This window comes from Neoarius graeffei, chromosome 9 (genome assembly GCF_027579695.1).
Source record: "Neoarius graeffei isolate fNeoGra1 chromosome 9, fNeoGra1.pri, whole genome shotgun sequence".
In the NCBI taxonomy this organism is placed as follows: Eukaryota; Metazoa; Chordata; class Actinopteri; order Siluriformes; family Ariidae; genus Neoarius; species Neoarius graeffei.
This window is the reverse complement of record NC_083577.1, coordinates 70,266,333-70,285,479: the sequence shown is the minus strand read 5'-3', so window position 1 is coordinate 70,285,479 and position 19,147 is coordinate 70,266,333. Positions and strand designations below refer to the sequence as shown.

The window sequence follows — 19,147 nt, the reverse complement described above, 5'->3', positions numbered from 1 at the left end:
TGAGATTGTGAAGTAAATGTTTTGTTCTTTTCCCCTTCAGTAAAGATTTGCAAGCAGGCCCAGACACACAGAGAGAGAATTTTATTAAAAAAGTTTCATGTACACCGGTGTCAGTCTGTCTGCCCAAGACACACACTCTAGATCCCCCCCCCCCCCCCCCAAAAAAAAAAAAAACCCACTCACACTCTAGTTTCTCATAACATTTAAACCGTAACACAGATAAGGATGTTACTGTGTGCACGCACACATACCATTTTTCTCTAACCAGGTAGAGGATTGGCAATTTGGCAATGCCAAACAGTGTTGTTTTGGTCAATGGAACGCCTCTGAGGAGTTCTGAGAGTTTCATCAACTATGGTCTCACCATGACATCAAGAGAACCACCAAGTTGAAAGTATACAACGCCGTCGTCTTACCATCTCTGCTTTACGCCACCGAATGCATGGCGCTCTAAACACTTCAAGAAACCGACCAGGCTACAACTCTGACACCTGCATCGTCGTCGTCTTCTTCTTTTGGCTGCTCCTGATTAGGGGTCGCCACAGTGGATCTTTCGTCTCCATTGCTCCCTGTCTTCCGCATCCTTTTCTACCACACCTGCCACTTTCATGTCCTCTCTCACCACATCCAAGTATCTCCTCTTTAGCCTTCCTCGTTTCCGTGTGCCTGGCAGCTCCATCCTCAACATTCTCCTTCCAACATGCTCTGCATCTCTTCAGAGGCTCCAACTTGGGAAATTGCAAAGAGGGAGATTCTCCCTCTCTGCGAGTAGCTCGGAGGGAGACAAGTTAATGATTCACCACATTTTGTGTCAATTTCGTGTCAGTTAAATCTTAATAGTGACAGATCTAGATAAATCCAGTGACTAAAGACCAAACTTTAATATGCCTAAAGTTAATGTCAATAATGACTATTATAAACTGCCAATGGTAGACCCTCTGATGATAATGTTCTTCTAATAATATTCTGTTTCTAAGTCTAAGTTAGTAAAAGTCAGACAAGTTGGTTAGAATCGAACGTCTGGTCTGGTGATCTAACCTTGTCAGAGATAGGGTCGTCTTGCTGCCGTCCAAAATAGTCTGCCATTCGTCCCTGGCGACCATCGCGACGGGCGATCCGAACTTTATCTTGGTGATTTTCTGAAATTTCTTCTTCGTAGTTTGGCTTTCGCCATTTCCACCAACGGAACTTCGTTTCATTATCTCATTCAAGAGAACATAAAGTTAAAGATGAGCAGGCGATAAATGCGGACGCAAAAAACCAAAATGGTTGAGTGTCGCGGGTTTTCTCGTTCTCTTGCGCGTATCATTAATGGCGCCATCTGTATGCTTTATCGGTAACTGCTAAGACATTGGGTGGGCTCAAGCGTGCACCCTGCGGCGTACCGAATTCCGCTCGATTCATATGCGCGCTTGATCTGCGCGCGCATGCCTCCAGCATTCACTCCAATCCCCCCATTACGCCAATCGGTGTACCGACCGGGGAATCGGCATATACCGCGGGGTACACACTCAAGTCCACCCATACAATATCAGACACACGAAAAGCGGAAAGTCACCTATTAATTTTCGTCAACATAAACGTATCAAGTTATTTTTTTTAACTAATCATACGTAGTAAGGGTGGGTGGGAGATTTTTATGTTGTCAGCGGGAGGTCGGGAGGATTTTCTAAATGTTCCCTAAAGCGGGAGATCTCCCACCCACGGCGGGAGAGTTGGAGCCTCTGCATCTCTTCTCAGGATGTGCCCGTACCATCTCAGTCTCATCTCTCTTAGCTTAATTCCCAAGCTCTCCACATGTGCTGTCCCTCTGATGTGCTCGTTCCTTATCCTGTCCAACCTCCCAATTATCCTCAACTCCGCCACCTCCAACTTTGCCTCCTGTCTCTTCGTTAAGGGTACGGTCTCCAATCCATACATCACAGCTGGTCTCACTACTGTCTTATACAGCTTACCTTTCACTTTTGCTGGGACTTTCCGATCACAAACGACTCCTGAAATCCTTCTCCAACTGCTCCACCCTGCCTGCACTCTCTTTCTCACCTCACTATCGCAGCCCCCGTTTTCCCGCACAGTTGACCCCAGGTGTGACAACTCTGACACCTGTGTCAAATCCTCAAAATAAGATGGCAGGACAAGGTCCCTGATGTAGAAGTCCTCAGGTGAGCCAAGACAGTAAGCATGGAAGCCTTTATCACAGCCTCCCAACTTTATTGTACTGGACACATCCGGCACATGCCTGACACGCGACTACCCAAAGCCATTTTCTACAGAGAACTCAGCTGAGGAAGGAGAAGACAAGGAGGACAGAAACTGAGGTACAAAGACATTTTGAAGAGGAACATGAAGAACGTCGGAGGTATCGATCAGATGTGGGAAAGGGATGAGTCGGATGGCGAAGCATAATTAAAAGCTCAGTGTCTGCAATTGAAGACAGGCGTCAAAGGGAGGATACAAGGGCTCACGGAACCAGACATTCCATAGCAGCTCAACCAGGCCGTTCATGCCACCGCTGCGGACGACTCTGTCACTCTGGTGCGGGCCTCGCGGCCCATCTGCGTTTCTGCACATCCTAATGAAGCGGTCATCATCGCTAGCGATGGACAGCTGATGACAACAACCAGGCAGCGGATTACAAATATTCTGAAATAATAAGAGTTTTAAGAAGCCCTTAACCATTCTTCAGGTTCTTAGTCTCTAATACATATAACGTGAAATGTTTTCCTTTTTTGTGACAGAGTTAATGATGTTTACAAATTAGGAAGTAAACTTTTTGAATTTTAAAGCATTAATACAGCATTTTAATTAAACATTAAAATTCAATCGGGGGGAAAAAGGCAAAGGTCTAATTTTTTAATGAGAAAAGCAAGATCCTTGTATTCGATAATACACGCGCGCGCGCACAGAGCAGGATTTCTGGAATGAATATTCTGTGTAGGTGGAAGACATTATCGTGAGGATATGATATCGCTTATATTCATAGGGATCAGTATTGCATCGTGCATGTGTGTGTTTTCATAGGACGAGGATGTTTTTCTGCTTCCATCTGGGTGTGTGGTTAAGCAGTGTGACTGGAGCACACGTAAGAAATGACCTCAGTGAGCTGCACTCGGGTGCATGAGGTGCTCAGTGAGGCAGAGATGATGCATGTTAACTGAGTATCTTTACTGCCACCCACCCAACCCTAAACACACACACACACACACACACACACACACACACACACACACACACACACACACACACAGTTGCTTGGGGTGTTTAGCTGAATATATGCTATTTACAAACAGTGATCATTTGCTGATTTTACTAAGTTTCTCTCTCTCTCTCTCTCTCTGCATGTGTGTTTTCTCTCTCTCAGGTTTGGAAAGAAGAAGGAAGAGAAGAGTAAAGGTGAGAACAAGGCAAGCACACCTAAGCATGCGTCAGAAATGCTAAGTGAGGAGGAGTTGGAGAGGATGAAAGAAGAGAGGGAGAGGTGAGACCACCTGTGCTAGAGCTCTTAGCTGTTTCCTCCCACCCGCTCTTCATCTTTTCACACTCTCTCACTTTCCTGATATTAACCTGAGCGGAGAAATGATGGCAGTGGTTGTAATCTTCTCATCTTCCCGTATCTTCTTAAAGCACATTGATGTGTGTGTCTGTTTTAAAATACCTTATTTCTACACGAAATTACATTTTTCTACATTAAGTCCTTACAGGAGATACGCAGAGCCATGGCCTCACTTTTTGTTTATAAATGCCTTGAGACCTCAAGAATGCCACAGGAATAGCTTTAAGCGTTAACAATAAATCTAATATCGTCATTTTTACCATGAAAGTGACTCATATAGGTAGCGGTCTGAGTGAATGACCTTGACATCTGTGACGTCACCGCAGGAAGGCTGTCGGTCTCATCGCCATTTCCGCTATACTAAAACACAGAGCTGACTGCAACTTCCAGCTTCCATTTTGAGCTAATTTATCGCCATGCCACGTAGATGTGTTGTTGGCCGGTGCAGCAACACGACAGAAGGCGGATTTACGTTGCATTCATGGCCCAAGAATGTTCAAACTGCAAAGATTTGGACGCGTTTTGCGAGAAGTTCACAGGCACATTGGGAGCCTACGAAGTGGTCTCTCCTCTGCTCTGCACATTTTACTGAAGACTCGTACGAGACCTCTGATCTGTTGAGGAGCGTTGGCTATAAGCCCGTATTGAAAAAGGGTGCAGTCCCAACAATTAAAGGAAAAGAAAACTACAAGAAAAGAAAAGTAAGTTCAGTTGTACCGGTTCTCCCGGAGTGTGAGCTGAAGGTTGTTGCTAAAACCCAGGACGGAACGGGACGTGACATATTATCGCTCAGGCAGTGACCTTCCTGAGGTTGTTGCTAAAACTGGTGATGTCCCGTCCCGCGTTTTAGTAATTGCCTGAGCCGAGCAGTAATGGCGGAGTACTCAGTATGGAGAATGATTGGACCGGCCGTCTGATTTCTCCGCTGGATATGCTCGCCTTCCACAGCAATATCTCGCCCTTACGTGGAAGAAGCGAATGAATGGAGAATTGAACGAACAACTAAAAGTCAGATTGTTTTTAAACAATCGGCCACAAGGTCGGCCTTCAAGAAGCGAGACCATAGATGGGTAAGATGCGACTCTCGTTTGGATACAAAACAACAAAAACAACACTCGTTGTTTACCTGCATTTAGATTAATACATGTAACTTGTATTGTGTGTTTAAGTTACCGGTATAAGATTATTTAATTTGCTTCAGAATGTGATTGTCTCAGTTCATCTGATTATTTACAGTAATTAGCCTTTTATGTTTTATCAGTGAAAATGCATGCATGTACATGTACGTTGCATAAGTTATAACACCTATCCTGTTTTAATGAGAGTCAACCCACAATCAATGAAGTCAAATCAGTCTTAGTTGAGCAAGTCGGTGACGGTATTTCTTACTTTCACCATAAATGTTTATTTCTATGACTTTGGTCTATAGCTGCCAAAGGCCTCGGCCTTAAAACCGGTTCCCGCTGTGACGTCACGCACTCAGGGCTGGCTGGCTCAGCGGGGCAGCTCCAATGCCAACTTTGCGGTCGATTTTAACTCTCAAAAATATATACATTTTTTATTCCCATTTATGCAGCATACAAGAGTCAAGGGTAGAGATACTATCCACTCAGAAATGTATTTAAAAATAAAGGTTCTGTGTATCTGCTTTAATGATAATTAATTGTCTTCTATTAGAATTTGCATGGTGTTAGGCAGCGTTTACCTTTCATTCACGCTAGCAAGCAACACAGTGACAGACACCCATTTATTTTCTGTGCAAGTTTCAGGCACAGTCACGATTCCAACGAGAGCTACGAACAGCCTTTAAAATGAGTAAATGTGCTGTGCAAATTATTTACAGTTGCAGTCAGAAGTTTACAGGCACATGAAGATCACGGCAGTATTGGGCTTTCATTTATTTCTTTGAACTGTTCTTTTTCTGTGGCAGAATGACTGTACAACAAGCATCTTTAAAAGAAAAAACCAAGAATCTGGCACACACGCTTTAATTTATTTTGGGTTTTCTGAAATGAACACAGGGTCAAAATTATACATACAGGATCAAAAATATACCTCCACCCACTTAATCTAAGTTCCAAAATGCCTTTTAACTTGCCAAGACCATTTAGTGTTTCTGTTAGTGAACATGATTGACTATAGCTGGTAGATTCTCTGTGCCAACATAAAAAGGGTTTGTTGGACAGCACTCAGTGGATTGACCAACACACAGTCCAATGGGAAAGTCTAAGGAGCTCAGTGCAGATCTGAGAAAGAGCATCATAGATTTGCACAACTCAGGAATGTCTCTTGGAGCCATTTCTAAACAATTTCAGATTCCAAGCTCTTCAGTTCAATATATTGTACATAAGTACAAGTTATTTGTCAAGTTTATTTTATAGCGCTTTTAACAATAGACATTGTCGCAAAGCAGCTTTACAGAATTTAAAATTTGAAGGTGTAGCCACTTTTCCAAGCCACTTTGCTGGAAGAAGACCCAAACCGTCACCCTCAGCTGAGAAGATAATGGTTCGGATGGTCGGGAACAACCCATGGACCACCAAGGTACAGACCTGCCATGAACTGGAAGCTGCTGGAACACCAGTGTCACTGTCGACAGTCAAGCAAGTTTTACATCACCGTCCAAGAAAGAAGCCCCTGCTCCAAAATCAACACCAAGCTCGAATAAAGTTTGCAGCTAATCACATGGACAAAGAAAAAGCCTTCTGGAGGTTCCAGTTGATTTGTTTGTCTAAAATGGCCAAGGGTACAGAGGAACTGTACCAGTTGATAAGAATGATGGTGGTGGTAGCATCATGCCCTGGGGCTCTTTAGGAACTGGTGCATTGCACATAATGGGTGGAATAATGAAGGAGGAAGACTACCTCCGGATTCTTCACCATAACTTTAAACCATCAGAACCTTGGACACAAGTGGGTGTTGCAACAGGACAATGACCCAAAATACACATCAAAGCTTTTTGTGGAATGGATAAAGCAGGCTAACATGAAGCTTAAGACAAGCCCTGACCGCAGCCGTATCGAAAATGTGTGGATTGTACTTGTTGCATTTGAAGCAGGAAATTTTATGTCCGGTCACACATGGGTGTAAGTTTTCCGGCATGTGCCGGAAGTTCCGTTTTTTTTTTTTCGGTTCTGAAAGTGTCATTTTTCCAAATCGTGTAAATCCACTGAGATTTTTTTTTTGGGGGGGGTGGGGGGCTCTCTACGCCGCTCACCGATAAGTGGTCCTGACTAGCCCGTTGTTTCACGGTGTTATACATGTGTGATATCATGTTTCACGCACGTAGCACGTTGTTCGACCAAATCAACACAGCTATTCCAGTGTATATATTGTCAGACCCTTCAGGATTTCGCGATGTTGCGATTTGCAACATGAACACAAATTCAACCAATCCCCGCGAATTCAGGGCGGTGTTGCAATTATATCCAATCACTGCAACTTTCCCGCAAGTTTGACCAATCGTTGGCGTCGTCTTGAGGTGACGTCGACAAACTACCTTCCGCCTTACTTCCGTGTTTCCGTTCAAGAGCAGCAGCATGTGCGAGTCTCAGGAGAGACCGCCTGCACACAGCACTAGTATTAATAGTTTTTTTTTTTTCTTATATGAAGGCTGAGGCATTTCCTTTTGAATTTGAAGTCCGTGTTTATATAGGCTTCAATTCTTTATAGTGTTACTGAAAGTGTGTTATGTTTACAGTGAAGCACTGTGTGCACATTACATTTTTTTTTTTTTTTACATAATACAAGAAATTAATGGATGCCAAAATTTTGCAAAATGGTATTTTATTTTCCATTGTTTAGGCAGCTTCAGCATCATACTGTGAGATTCTGTTCAAATTGTTTTTTTTTTCTTCTATGAAGCCTGAGCCATTTATTTTATTAGTTTATAATTATTGTTTAATTTAGTCTTCAGGAGAGACTGCCTGCACACAGTACTAGTATTAATAGTTTTTTTTTTTCTTACATGAAAGCTGAGGCATTTATATTATATTTTAAGGTAACTTCATGTTGTGCTGTGAGGTTCTCTGCACTTTAACTTTTGAACCAACAGGAGCATTTGGATAAGTAAAGCCTATTTTTCTGCATTTTTGTAGTCCTGGTAATCTTTTATATTGGTGAAGTTGTTTATAGGACCATTTCTCAGTGTCTTTCTTCTTTTAATCAATAGTTTTTCAGTAATAACTTAATATTTAACATATGAATGAATTTATTTTTATTTCGAACATGTATAAAAAAATGTATGTAACTATTTGTACATACAAAAGAAAGAAAACGAGAAATAAAAAAAAAAATAACATGAAGAGCTAAGACATTACAAAACACCGCACATTGTTCGAAAAAGGAGTGGGAAGAAATACAATACTTTTTTAATTTCCCACCCCTTTTTAACTACCCCGAAATCCAAACTACATTAATACACCTATAAAAATATATACCATATATACACTTCATGGATATCTATATAAATATATAATTACAAAAATAAATATATACTACATACCATATATACACTTCATAAATATCTATATAAATATATACTTACAAAAAATATATATATACTATATACCATATATACACTTCATAAATATCTATATAAATATATAATTACAAAAATAAATATCTACTACATACGTATCCCTGTAAATATGAATATATAAACTATCCCCATAAATAAATATATACCATATATGCCATATACAAAGTTAGTTCTAATATAACAATCAACCCTATTCTATTTATCCCTCATCATCTTCCATTAACATACTTCCTCTAAATTTTTTTGTACCTTTTTTTAAACAGATTTATATTTGCACTTTGTTTTATTTCTGTCTCCAGTCTGTTCCATAAAGTCATATCACTCAATTTTAATCACAAAAAGAGAAAATCGCAACAATTTCTTGCAACTTTCACTTCCTTTCGCAATGTAATCGCGACAAAAACCTAAAAAACACCGCAACTTTCATCGCAATTTTTTTGAAAAAAACCCCGCAACATCAGACGTTTTAGCCCGCAACAATCACAAAAAAGGCCCGCGAAATCCTGGGGGGGACTGATATAGTAAAAAAAGATATCACAGCAAAAGCATATTAAAAATGGTTGTTTCAACATTTAAATTCGGAGTTGCTAGATGTTTTGAAATATCAAGCCTTGTACTTGAAATATTATTTCAGATGAACTGATGAAATGTATTAAACATTTGATGTGAATATGCAAATCATATAACTATTAATATTATAAATGTTTGCATGAGATTGCATGAGAGACAACCATTTAAAAAATTTTTTTCAAGCCCTAAGGGGGGCTCACCCCCCCTTTGTAAACACCCCCCCGCATGGCTGTGCCATGCACGTCTGACCTTGTCAGACTTTTTTTGAAAATGTTATACTTGCACCCATGGTCACAGGAATGATGTTAACAAATAAATCACACAATGGACAGGCAGTTAAGTGAAATCCCTGCAGTTGTGGTCTTGAAATAAAATTCCGAGTCCTCGATGTCCGAGACCGAGACAAGGCCGAGTAAAAATGCAGTCGATGACGAGACCTTCGAGAAGTGGCCTTGAGACCAGTTTCGAGCACAACAACATTCATGTGTAGCCCAATTCTGCCATGTCCGTTCACACCAAAAAGTAAACTAAAAAAGGTAATCATCTTTAATATTGCGATGCCCAAAATATTAAAAAGTTTGACTCCAGATTCTTCTTTTCCTGGGCTTTATTGCCAATATAATGCATTTTATAAATAAATAACAAAAGCAGTTTTAAATTATATAGTAGACCCTAAAATGGTGTGAATTCCAGAGATTTTATGTAGTTAGATGTAGGTTGGTTGGTTTGCTGTAGGAAAAAAAAATTAAGTTTTCTTCTGGGCAAGTTATTTTGATGTGTTTTTACATGCATTGTATGATCTGTGTAAATACATTCAGTTTTCCTTGAGAATACCCACAGAGACCCTGTAAATATAGAATAATGAATAATTTAATATAAACTTCATTTCTGAAATTCACCTAAAAAGCTGAGGAACATCTTCACGCCATTATCCTGATGAAATGCTAAGCTTTATAAATGTGTGTGAATATTCACATTTGAAGCCTCTACAGTGTCTTGCAAAAGTATTCATCCCCCTTGGTGTTTGTCCTGTTTTGTTGCATTACAAGTTGGAATTAAAATGGATTTTTGAAGGGTTGGCACCATTTAATTTACACAACATGCCTACCGCTTTAAAGGTGAAAATTGTCGTTTTATTGTGAGAGAAACAATAATTAAGATGAAAAACAGAAATCTGGAGTGTGCATAGGTATTCACCCCCAAAGCCCTAAATAAGAGCTGGTCCAACCAATTCACTTCATAAGTCACATAATTAGTTGATTAAGATCAACCTGTGTGCAATCAAAGTGTCACATGATCTGTCACATGATGTCTGTATAAATCAACCTGTTCTGGAAGGACCCTGACTCTGCAACACTACTAAGCAAGCAACATGAAAACCAAGGAGCCTCCAAACAGGTCAGAGACAAAGTTGTGGAGAAGTATGGATCAGGGTTGGGTTATAAACAAATATCCCAACCTTTGAATATCCCAGGGAGCACCATTAAATCCATTATAGCAAAATGGAAAAAACATGGCACCACTACAAACCTGACCAGAGAAGGCCGCCCACCAAAACTCACAGACCGGGCAAGGAGTGCATTAATCAGAGATGCAACAAAGACACCAAAGGTAACACTGAAGGAGGTGCAAAGATCCACAGCGGAGATGGGAGTATCTGTCCATAGGACCACTTTAAGCCGTACACTCCACAGAGCAGGGCTTTATGGAAGAGTGGCCAGAAGAAGCCATTGTTTAAAGAAAAAATTAAGAAAGTAATGGCATGAGAAAACACATTTGGAGTTTGCCCAACAGCATGGGGCAGACTCCCCAAACATATGGAAGAAGATTCTCTGTTCAAATGAGACTAAAATTGATCTTTTTGACCATCATGGGAAATGCCATGAGTGGTGCAAACCCTGAGAAGCATGGTGGTGGCAGCATCATGCTGTGGGATATTTTTCATCTGCAGGGACAGGAAAGCTGGTCAGGACTGAAGGAAAGATGGATAGCACTAAATACAGGGCAATTCTGGAGGAAAACCTGTTTGAGTCGGCCAGAGGTTTGAGACTGGGATGAAGGTTCACGATCCAGCAGGACAATGACCCTAAACATACTGCTAAAGCTACATTGGAGTGGTTTAAAGGGAAACATTTAAATGTCTTTGAATGGCTTAATCAAAGCCCAGACCTCAATCCAATTGAGAATCTGTGGCATAACTTGAAGATTGCTGTACACCAACGCAACCCATCTAACTTGAAAGAGTTGGAGCAGTTTTGCCTTGAAGAATGGGCAAAAATCTCAGTGGCTAGATGTGCTAAGCTAATAGAGACATCCCCCAAGAGACTTGCAGCTGTAATAGCAGCAAAAGGTGGCTCTACAAAGTATTGACTTTTTTTGGGGGGGTGAATACCTATGCACACTCCAGATTTCTGTTTTTTATCGTCTTAATTATTGTTTGTGTCACAATAAAACAACAATTTTCACCTTTGAAGTGGTAGGCATGTTGCGTAAATCAAATGGTGCTAACCCTCCAAAAATCCATTTTAATTCCATCTTGGAATGCAACAAAACAGGACAAACACCAAGGGGGGTGAATACTTTTGCAAGGCACTGTATGTTTTCCTGCCATCCCACACAAGCAGGGCTTCAGTATCCATGTTAATTTTGTCATTGTTGTATTTTAGTGATTTATTTAACAGTCAAAGCTGCTAGCTGGATGAACATGCAGTTTTTCTAATTTAAACAATGATACCATTAAAAAGATGTTTTTGAGAGCAGTGGTGCTTTAAATATTGCAAGAGATTGCCTTCATTATTAGTAAAAGTGTAAAGCTCTTCCACGATTTCGAACGGTGGTGTAAGAATAACAGTAGTCACTAGAGAGGTAAATTATTGAATAGTGATATTTCAGCTTGCTATTTTGAGAGAATTATGAGCTATTAGAATACTCCGTGATCAAACTGTAATAAGAAAGCAGAATAAAATAAACAGAAATCTTACGAGGTCTCTCACTTGGCTGTGTGGAACCTACCAGTAGAGACACAGGAAATAAATTAATTTCGTCGAATCGAGAAAGATATTTTCACATTATTTTGTGTTGTGTTTTATGAGGCTTATGGTGAGTCAAAAGAAGCATGTCTTCCTCCTGTTCTCTTCCATATGGTCCAGCGTGGCCCAGAAGCTGCTTTTCTGTGTTCCTGGCCTTCTCTGGCTTGAAAGAGGGAAAAAAATGAAATAGATGCGAGCTGTTGTGCTTTCTATCTGCTCATGTCCCTGTTTATCCAGTAAGTCATATTGAGGAAAACAAGAAGAAAAAATAACAAGCTGAGGCATCTTGGACAGTAAAACGATTGCCACATGGAGTAGATTCCAGTAAAAGCCACATGCACTTATTACATCCTGAACCTTTCATACAGAAGCCGACCCTGTGGTTGTTTTTGTGTTTTTAATATCTGAACCATCTCTCTTTTCTCTGTTCACCAGGATTGAAGCAAAGCACCAGGAACTGAGAGATCGACAGGCTCGAGACCGCTTTGTTCCTCCGGATGTAGAGGATGACGACGTGGACCCCAACTACGCCCAGATCAACACATTCAGAGGACGCTTATCTCCTTCTCAGTCTCCATACGGGACCCGCAGCTCATCGCCTCAGAGAGCCACACACCTCACCAACCACAGCCGAGAGCCGTCAAGTGAAGATCCGCTCGATGGCCTCTACGCAAAGATCAACAAACCGAGAGGCCCAACCGCACACGGAGCTGACAGGTGAGGAACATGTTCACCCAGAATGATGGCGAGTTTGAATCTCGACAGTACCACAGCCATCCATGACTGGGAGCCAAGGGAAGAAAAACTGGCCGTGCTCTCTGGGTGTGAGTGATAGCATACACTCTCTTCTCTGTCAATCACAGTGACACTCGCAAATCATGGGCATCCGTGAGCTGATGTATGCGGAAGAGGGCAGATAGCGCTGTTCTCGGAGTTTGTTACACTACCCTGTGCACAGTTGCGCTTGCCTTCGAAGACGCGTGTGCCCACTTTGACCCTTCCCAGTTGGTAGCTGTTGTATGATTAGGGAGAGTTAGCGAGTGGGTGGGAATTAGCAGGTGACCAAATTTGGGATAAAGATAGGGGAATTTAAAGAAATGCTTATCTTCTGTGGTGTTTTTTTTTTTTTCTCCCCAGATGAAAATGTTGTTATACAGGCTTTGCACAGTCACGTGACCCCCCATAGCAACGGTAACTACGACGCCATGACAGGAGGCAGCTTGTAGTGCTTCATTCAGATGAGTTAGTTGTTATTGATCGTTATGAGAAAGTTTTGCTGTGTTTTTAGATCTGTAAAACGTTCTGAATGAAACAAAGACATTAGATTTTTTAATTTACCAAAAGTAATTCATCACCCCGGGGGGGAAACCCCACAGAGATTTCTAAACCTAGAAGCGAAAAATGGCTCGCAAACATTCGGTGGGACTCAGTGTCGAACGGCGAGGTCAAAACCCCTATAGTATGCGCGCTTCATTTCCACGATGGTAAGAATTACAAAAAAAAATTAATTTCAGAACTTAAAGGATGGGGCGGCACGGTGGTGTAGTGGTTAGCGCTGTCGCCTCACAGCAAGAAGGTCCTGGGTTCGAGCCCCGGGGCCGGCGAGGGCCTTTCTGTGTGGAGTTTGCATGTTCTCCCCATGTCCGCGTGGGTTTCCTCCGGGTGCTCCGGTTTCCCCCACAGTCCAAAGACATGCAGGTTAGGTTAACTGGTGACTCTAAATTGACCGTAGGTGTGAATGTGAGTGTGAATGGTTGTCTGTGTGTCAGCCCTGTGATGACCTGGCGACTTGTCCAGGGTGTACCCCGCCTTTCGCCCATAGTCAGCTGGGATAGGCTCCAGCTTGCCTGCGACCCTGTAGAAGGATAAAGCGGCTAGAGATAATGAGATGAGATGAGACTTAAAGGATATGGCACATGGATTTTTTTCTGGGTATAATTATGTATAAAGGACATAAGAAATGCCATCTAAATCACTGCAGGGCGTCAAAAATGTGAAAATCATCACATTATTCAACTTTTTTATACATCAGCGTAAAACAATGATTCGTTAATTAGCTAGGTGGTCACGTGACCCGTGACGTCACAAAAACTTTCCAAGGAGCCAGCGCTTGGGAATCTAATGTAAACAGGTTACCGAAATGGACACCATCGACAGTGATATTCCCGATGTTTCACAGAGATGTGAAGTTAGACCTTATCAGTTCGAACCGATAGCTGGAAATTCACATGAACATGGATCTTGTCTTTACTCTGACGGGTCAGATGATTCTGAGAGTGAGAGTTCATTCAGTCCCCATGAAACTGAAAGCGGTCGGCTCGATAACACTTCCTGGTAAGTTAAAAACAATTCTGCTCAAATGCTAATGATCTGTTGAAAGAAGTATTATTTTTGTATCATACATTGAAAGTTCATCATAGATCTAGCTAAAGTCCGTTGTAAGCTAGTTTTTTTTGCTGATATTTTTCGAGATTGATTGAGATACAATGCTTCCAGAGTCCGAGATGAAAACATTCAAAATGGCGAAACGCCATCACACAGCCAACAACACTACGCCATTTGGCAAAAGAGATGAAAATTAAGAAAAGTTAAACAAACTTACCAACATAACATTTATTTAAATGTTCATTAATGTTACAGGATTTCTTGACTGTCTCTACAGTTGTAGGAATGTTAGGCCCTGTATATTATGGCGCTATCACTGCCTCCATGAACCCGGCTATACGGCCTCTTAAATTTGGCTTGGCAATTAATATCGCTCAGTACCTGAGTATTAATGTTGAAAGAATCCTCAGTGAAATGGTCCGAACACAGTTTGTGGGAAACAGTAGGTGCAAAGTTTTTTCTACGGCAGTAGTGAGCCCACACTTTCCTCAGCTTCGGGTCCTTGGGGAATGCAAAAAAACTTACTCCAGGGCATTTCCCATTGGAATTATTGCAACCATAAGCAGCACAATACACCATGATGTCCAATGTACGTTAAAGACTATAAAAACAATTTTCTTGTCATTCACTTCTCCATTCATCTACCCGCTTGTGCTGTGCCCGAAAGTTTTTGTGACGTATGATCACGTGACAGCGGCTCTTCCGGTTGTAAACTATGCATATCGGAAGTCGAGCAGAAATGCCATATAATCATCACGAATATAACGATTTTGCTGAATTTAATAGATGATTTTGTATTTGTTAATGCAATTAATTCATATTTTTAATGGAAAGAAACTGATATAGCGTGCATTTATGTTTCATGTCCCATATCCTTTAATGTGCTTTTTTTGGAGGCATAAGCCATTTACAAGAAACAGACGTACATGTTTTTGCCTTCGTCATTCAAATTCCTGCTTCAGCTGCAAGCAGTAATGCTCCTACATGCGAGCAGGCTTGACCCCAGCCAGCCATACAGTTGTAGTGGGCTGTTAATAAATAATAATAATCAGTTCAAATTATATCACGCCTTTCTCACACCCAAGGTCGCTTTACAACTGGAGGGAAGAGAGTCCATCAAAAGAGGGTCAGGATGTAATTCCAACGGCGTAGCTACTACAGTCCTACCAAAAGGCACACAAAGATAAATCCCACACCGCCTTGCACAGCCGCCGCGATGCTGCTGGGCAACATCTCTCGGAACACCGCACCAAGCACAGAAGCATCGCCGCACAGAGCGCTGGACAACCACGATGTTAAAAGCGCAACGAGCGCACTGCAGTCCATAACGAGGAGCACAGGCATCACCCATGGTGCACCAAGGCCTTATGGGAACCGATGGCCAAAACTGGGGCCGGAGCTACGCCGCAACCGGCAGACAAAACACTCAAACCAAAACAAACATCAAACTACACGAACACAAAAAAGAAAAACAAAGGGGGGGAAAAAGAAAAATGAAAGCTCCAGTGAGAAGCGGCAGCCAAAACGCGCACAGCGTACTCTCAACTGGAAACGGAAACATCCTGGCTAACTGGGGTCGAGCCTGCTCGCGTCTAGGAGCGTTCCTGTTTGCAGTTGAATCAGGAATTTGACTGATGAAAGCAAAAACATGTACGTCTGTTCCTTGTAAATGGAAGTCAATACACTTCCATCATTTTTACATGGATGCAAACGGCGCGCCTTTTGGCGGATGCCAACTTTTTCACGGCTGTCTGGGGGACTTGTGTGAATCGTGCAGATCCGATGAGGTTTTTTTTTTTTTTGGGGGGGGGGGGGGCGTTGGAGTGTCTGATTATAATTTCATCAAAGTAAATTCTGTATTAAAATTACTAAATAAGCAAATGCCGTTACAGTCCATGAAACATAGGAAGTATAAGTATGAGAAGAAAACAGTAAATCAGAAAGCTGCGCACGTAAAGCCAATTACGTAACTTGCGTTGGACTGATGGAAATCCTTGCGCGTGCAGTGAAGTGCAGCCAGCAGCAGATAATGGCGCGCAGCCAATTGGCTTTACGTGTGCAGCTTTCTGATTTACTGTTTTCTTCTCATACTTCCTATGTTTCATGGACTGTAACGGCATTTGCTTATTTAGTAATTTTAATACAGAATTTACTTTGATGAAATTATAATCAGACACTCAAACCCCCCCCCCCCCCCCCAAAAAAAAAACCCTCATCGGATCTGCACGATTCACACAAGTCCCCCAGACAGCCGTGAAAAAGGCGGCATCCGCCAAAAGGCGCGCCATTTGCATCCACGTTTTTAACAGCTATCCAAGGTTTCAAAGGAGTTTCATTTAGTCGCTGCGAGTGGTTAACCTGGGTAGAAATAATAACGTAAGCTTGCTGACTCATTGTCAATTACCAGTGGAAATAAGCAGAGTAATCCCTCAGAAATTCCAACCTTTCCAGTGAGAATCTTTCCATTTTCTGTTGCTTTACCTACGAAGATGCAGCTTACCCAGCCTGCCACAAAAAACTGGTTAGCTTTTCGGCTTTTGTAGGCCTTGATTTGATCTTTCATGTAAAGACTCGTACAGGACAGCAAGTCACTATCTATGTCAAGGACATGTATGTCAAATTTCCATCGATACTGGGGGAAGAAAAAAAAGATTCATTACATTGTAGGGATCGATATTACTGATATTCTAGTTGAGATTTTTTTGTAATTTTTACACTCTTCAGGGTTTAAAGAATCCTGGTATTTCAGGAGAGAAGGCACGTGTTCCATCGCTCTCATCCCCATTTTGTTTTAACCTGCCTACTGTTGTTATGGACCAGCGAGTGGCTTCGTGGGTAGCGTGTCCGCCTCTCGATCAGGAGATCGCGAGTTCTACTCACGGTCGAGCCATACCGAAGACCATGATAAAAATGGTACCTACTGCCGTCTGGCAAGGCACGCTGCAATACAGATGCGAGTGGGGAGTCAAACTCTCGCGGTTACCAGAGGACCCGCCCCACACTGTAACCCTAGCTATGGAGCACTTGCATGTGACGTCACAGCCGATCCAGATTGTGACAGACGCCATCTTGTCGGTCAAACGCCATATTCCGCCTTCTACTTCTGGGTCTACTTCTGCTTTTACTTCTACCTTTTCTTCTGGAAAACCCTACTATATACAATTCTACTACAACGGCTGCGGCTACAAGCTCTCCCTACCTGTGCACGTTTTTTATGTTTTTTGTGTGTATTTTTGCGTGTTGTTCGTCTGTACCGGACTTCAATATCCACTACAACCGTATGGACTTACTGGACATTGGTTTCCAGCAGAAAATGACGGTTTGTAGCGATTTCCATCGCATGCACAACATTCCGGACGAGGAAAAAAAAAAATAAAATAACATTCCGGACGAGATAGCGAGACGAGCGGGGTCTCCGTGGATTGTTATCGGAAGCAACGCGAAGGAGGCGGCATCGGGAGAGGACGCAAAAGCGAGGCTGCAGGCAGAGCTGGCCTGTTGACTAAGCTCAGAAAACAGCCACTCAAATCTCCACTGCCAGGCCTCTACCTCTCCAATGCCAGATCCATGTAAACAACACGGACGATTTGGAATTACCTTATTCTATTCTATAATCGGCTGGTCAGTGCTATACTCAATACTTAAGTGACTTACCCATCCAATGAGGATTCTTGTTTACAAGATGCCACATCTGAGTCGCTGACAAATCCTGAATATATGGATCTGGCGTTGGAGAGGTAGAGGCTTGGCAGTGGAGATTTGAGTGGCTTAGTCAACAGGCCGGCTCTGCCTGTAGCCTCGCTTTTGCTTCCTCTCCCGACTGTAAAGATGACTGTCCAGAGATTTATAAGCACGCAGTGCTTCACCACTGAACAGCGAGGGAAAGTTAATGAGGTAATTATACACGTCCAGGTATTCCGCTGGCAGTTCAAAATCCGGTAGTGAAAACTCCGTCCGGAAAGCCATAAGGGTCACAAATCTGTAGATCGTTTATTTTAGACATATCTAGTTATCTGTTCATTAGAAAAATGAGCCGTGTAGTCCGTTGGTTGAAACTGATCCATTCTGTACACGAGTGTAGCAGTATTCAGCGGTGTTTTTGACCGACAAGATGGCGGTTGTGTACTTTCCGGTCACGTGACTGCAAGATCTCTATGTAATATACTGTAGGCGAGAGGCCGAGGGCTACGGAAACGGAGATCAGCGCTGCCAAACGCGCCATATATGGTGCAGGACGGGCTTTGACTTTTTTTTTTTTTTTGGACTGTTGTTATGGGGGTCACGTGACTGCGCAAAGCCTTTACTAGTCCAAGTTACTGAATTATTCGTGCGGACTGTTGGTGTTTGTTTCCGGACCCCAGTACTTTTTACTGTATTATAGTTACTTTTCCTCTCTGTTTAGCAGTGCCAGGTGCAGTATGCCAGCATGCTTTTGAGATTGTTGTTAAATTGAACTTCAGATATTTTTCACTTCCTCTTGCCAGATTTTGTGTAATTATGTATCTCGTGAGCTATTCTTACAACTTGGCAGAAGCAATATTCAACATTTCCACTACCTCATTTCTTCAAGCAAGGTCATGCAAAACGAGCAAAGGTCTAGCTCGACTGAAATTTTGCTTTCAGTGCTTCTAACGATCAGGGAAGTGTTGTTTTTCCGAAGTAGAGAGTTCGGTCCAGACGAGAGGAATTAAAAAGTAAGAAAAGATGATGGAGGCTGCAATAGTGAGTCGAAACAAGTAAATGCATAACAATACATGGCTATAAATCAGTCAATAATTTCCGTTTCTCAACAAATACATGTTTTTTCTTACATGATGTTATTTGAATGCGAAAAGGAAACGAGCTTGTTTTTACCATTTATTGGGGGTTTTCACGTAATGTTGGTCTCATGATTATCGGATACTTTCTGCTACAGAAAAAAGCTACAGTAAGGAATGTGCATGTCTCTGTGCTTTAAATACAAGCAAAAACGCTGATTTGGCGTGTCTTTGTGTAACAGATTATGTGCATCAGGTGTAAATTATCTTCAGTAATGTCTGCATGATGGAGAAAGAGCTGCAGCGCTAATCG

General features: G+C 42.0%; 1 protein-coding gene across 6 annotated transcripts in view; it reads left to right on the top strand.

The window, feature by feature from the left end:
• pard3bb (par-3 family cell polarity regulator beta b) overlaps window positions 1-19,147 on the top strand; it is a 920,021-nt gene that overhangs the window by 769,778 nt on the left and 131,096 nt on the right. For all 6 annotated transcript variants that reach the window (XM_060930186.1, XM_060930187.1, XM_060930184.1 and 3 more), the window contains 2 exons: window positions 3,362-3,478; window positions 12,128-12,409. In XM_060930186.1, coding sequence (XP_060786169.1) covers window positions 3,362-3,478; window positions 12,128-12,409 — 399 coding nt within the window. The remainder of the gene's footprint in view (window positions 1-3,361; window positions 3,479-12,127; window positions 12,410-19,147) is intronic.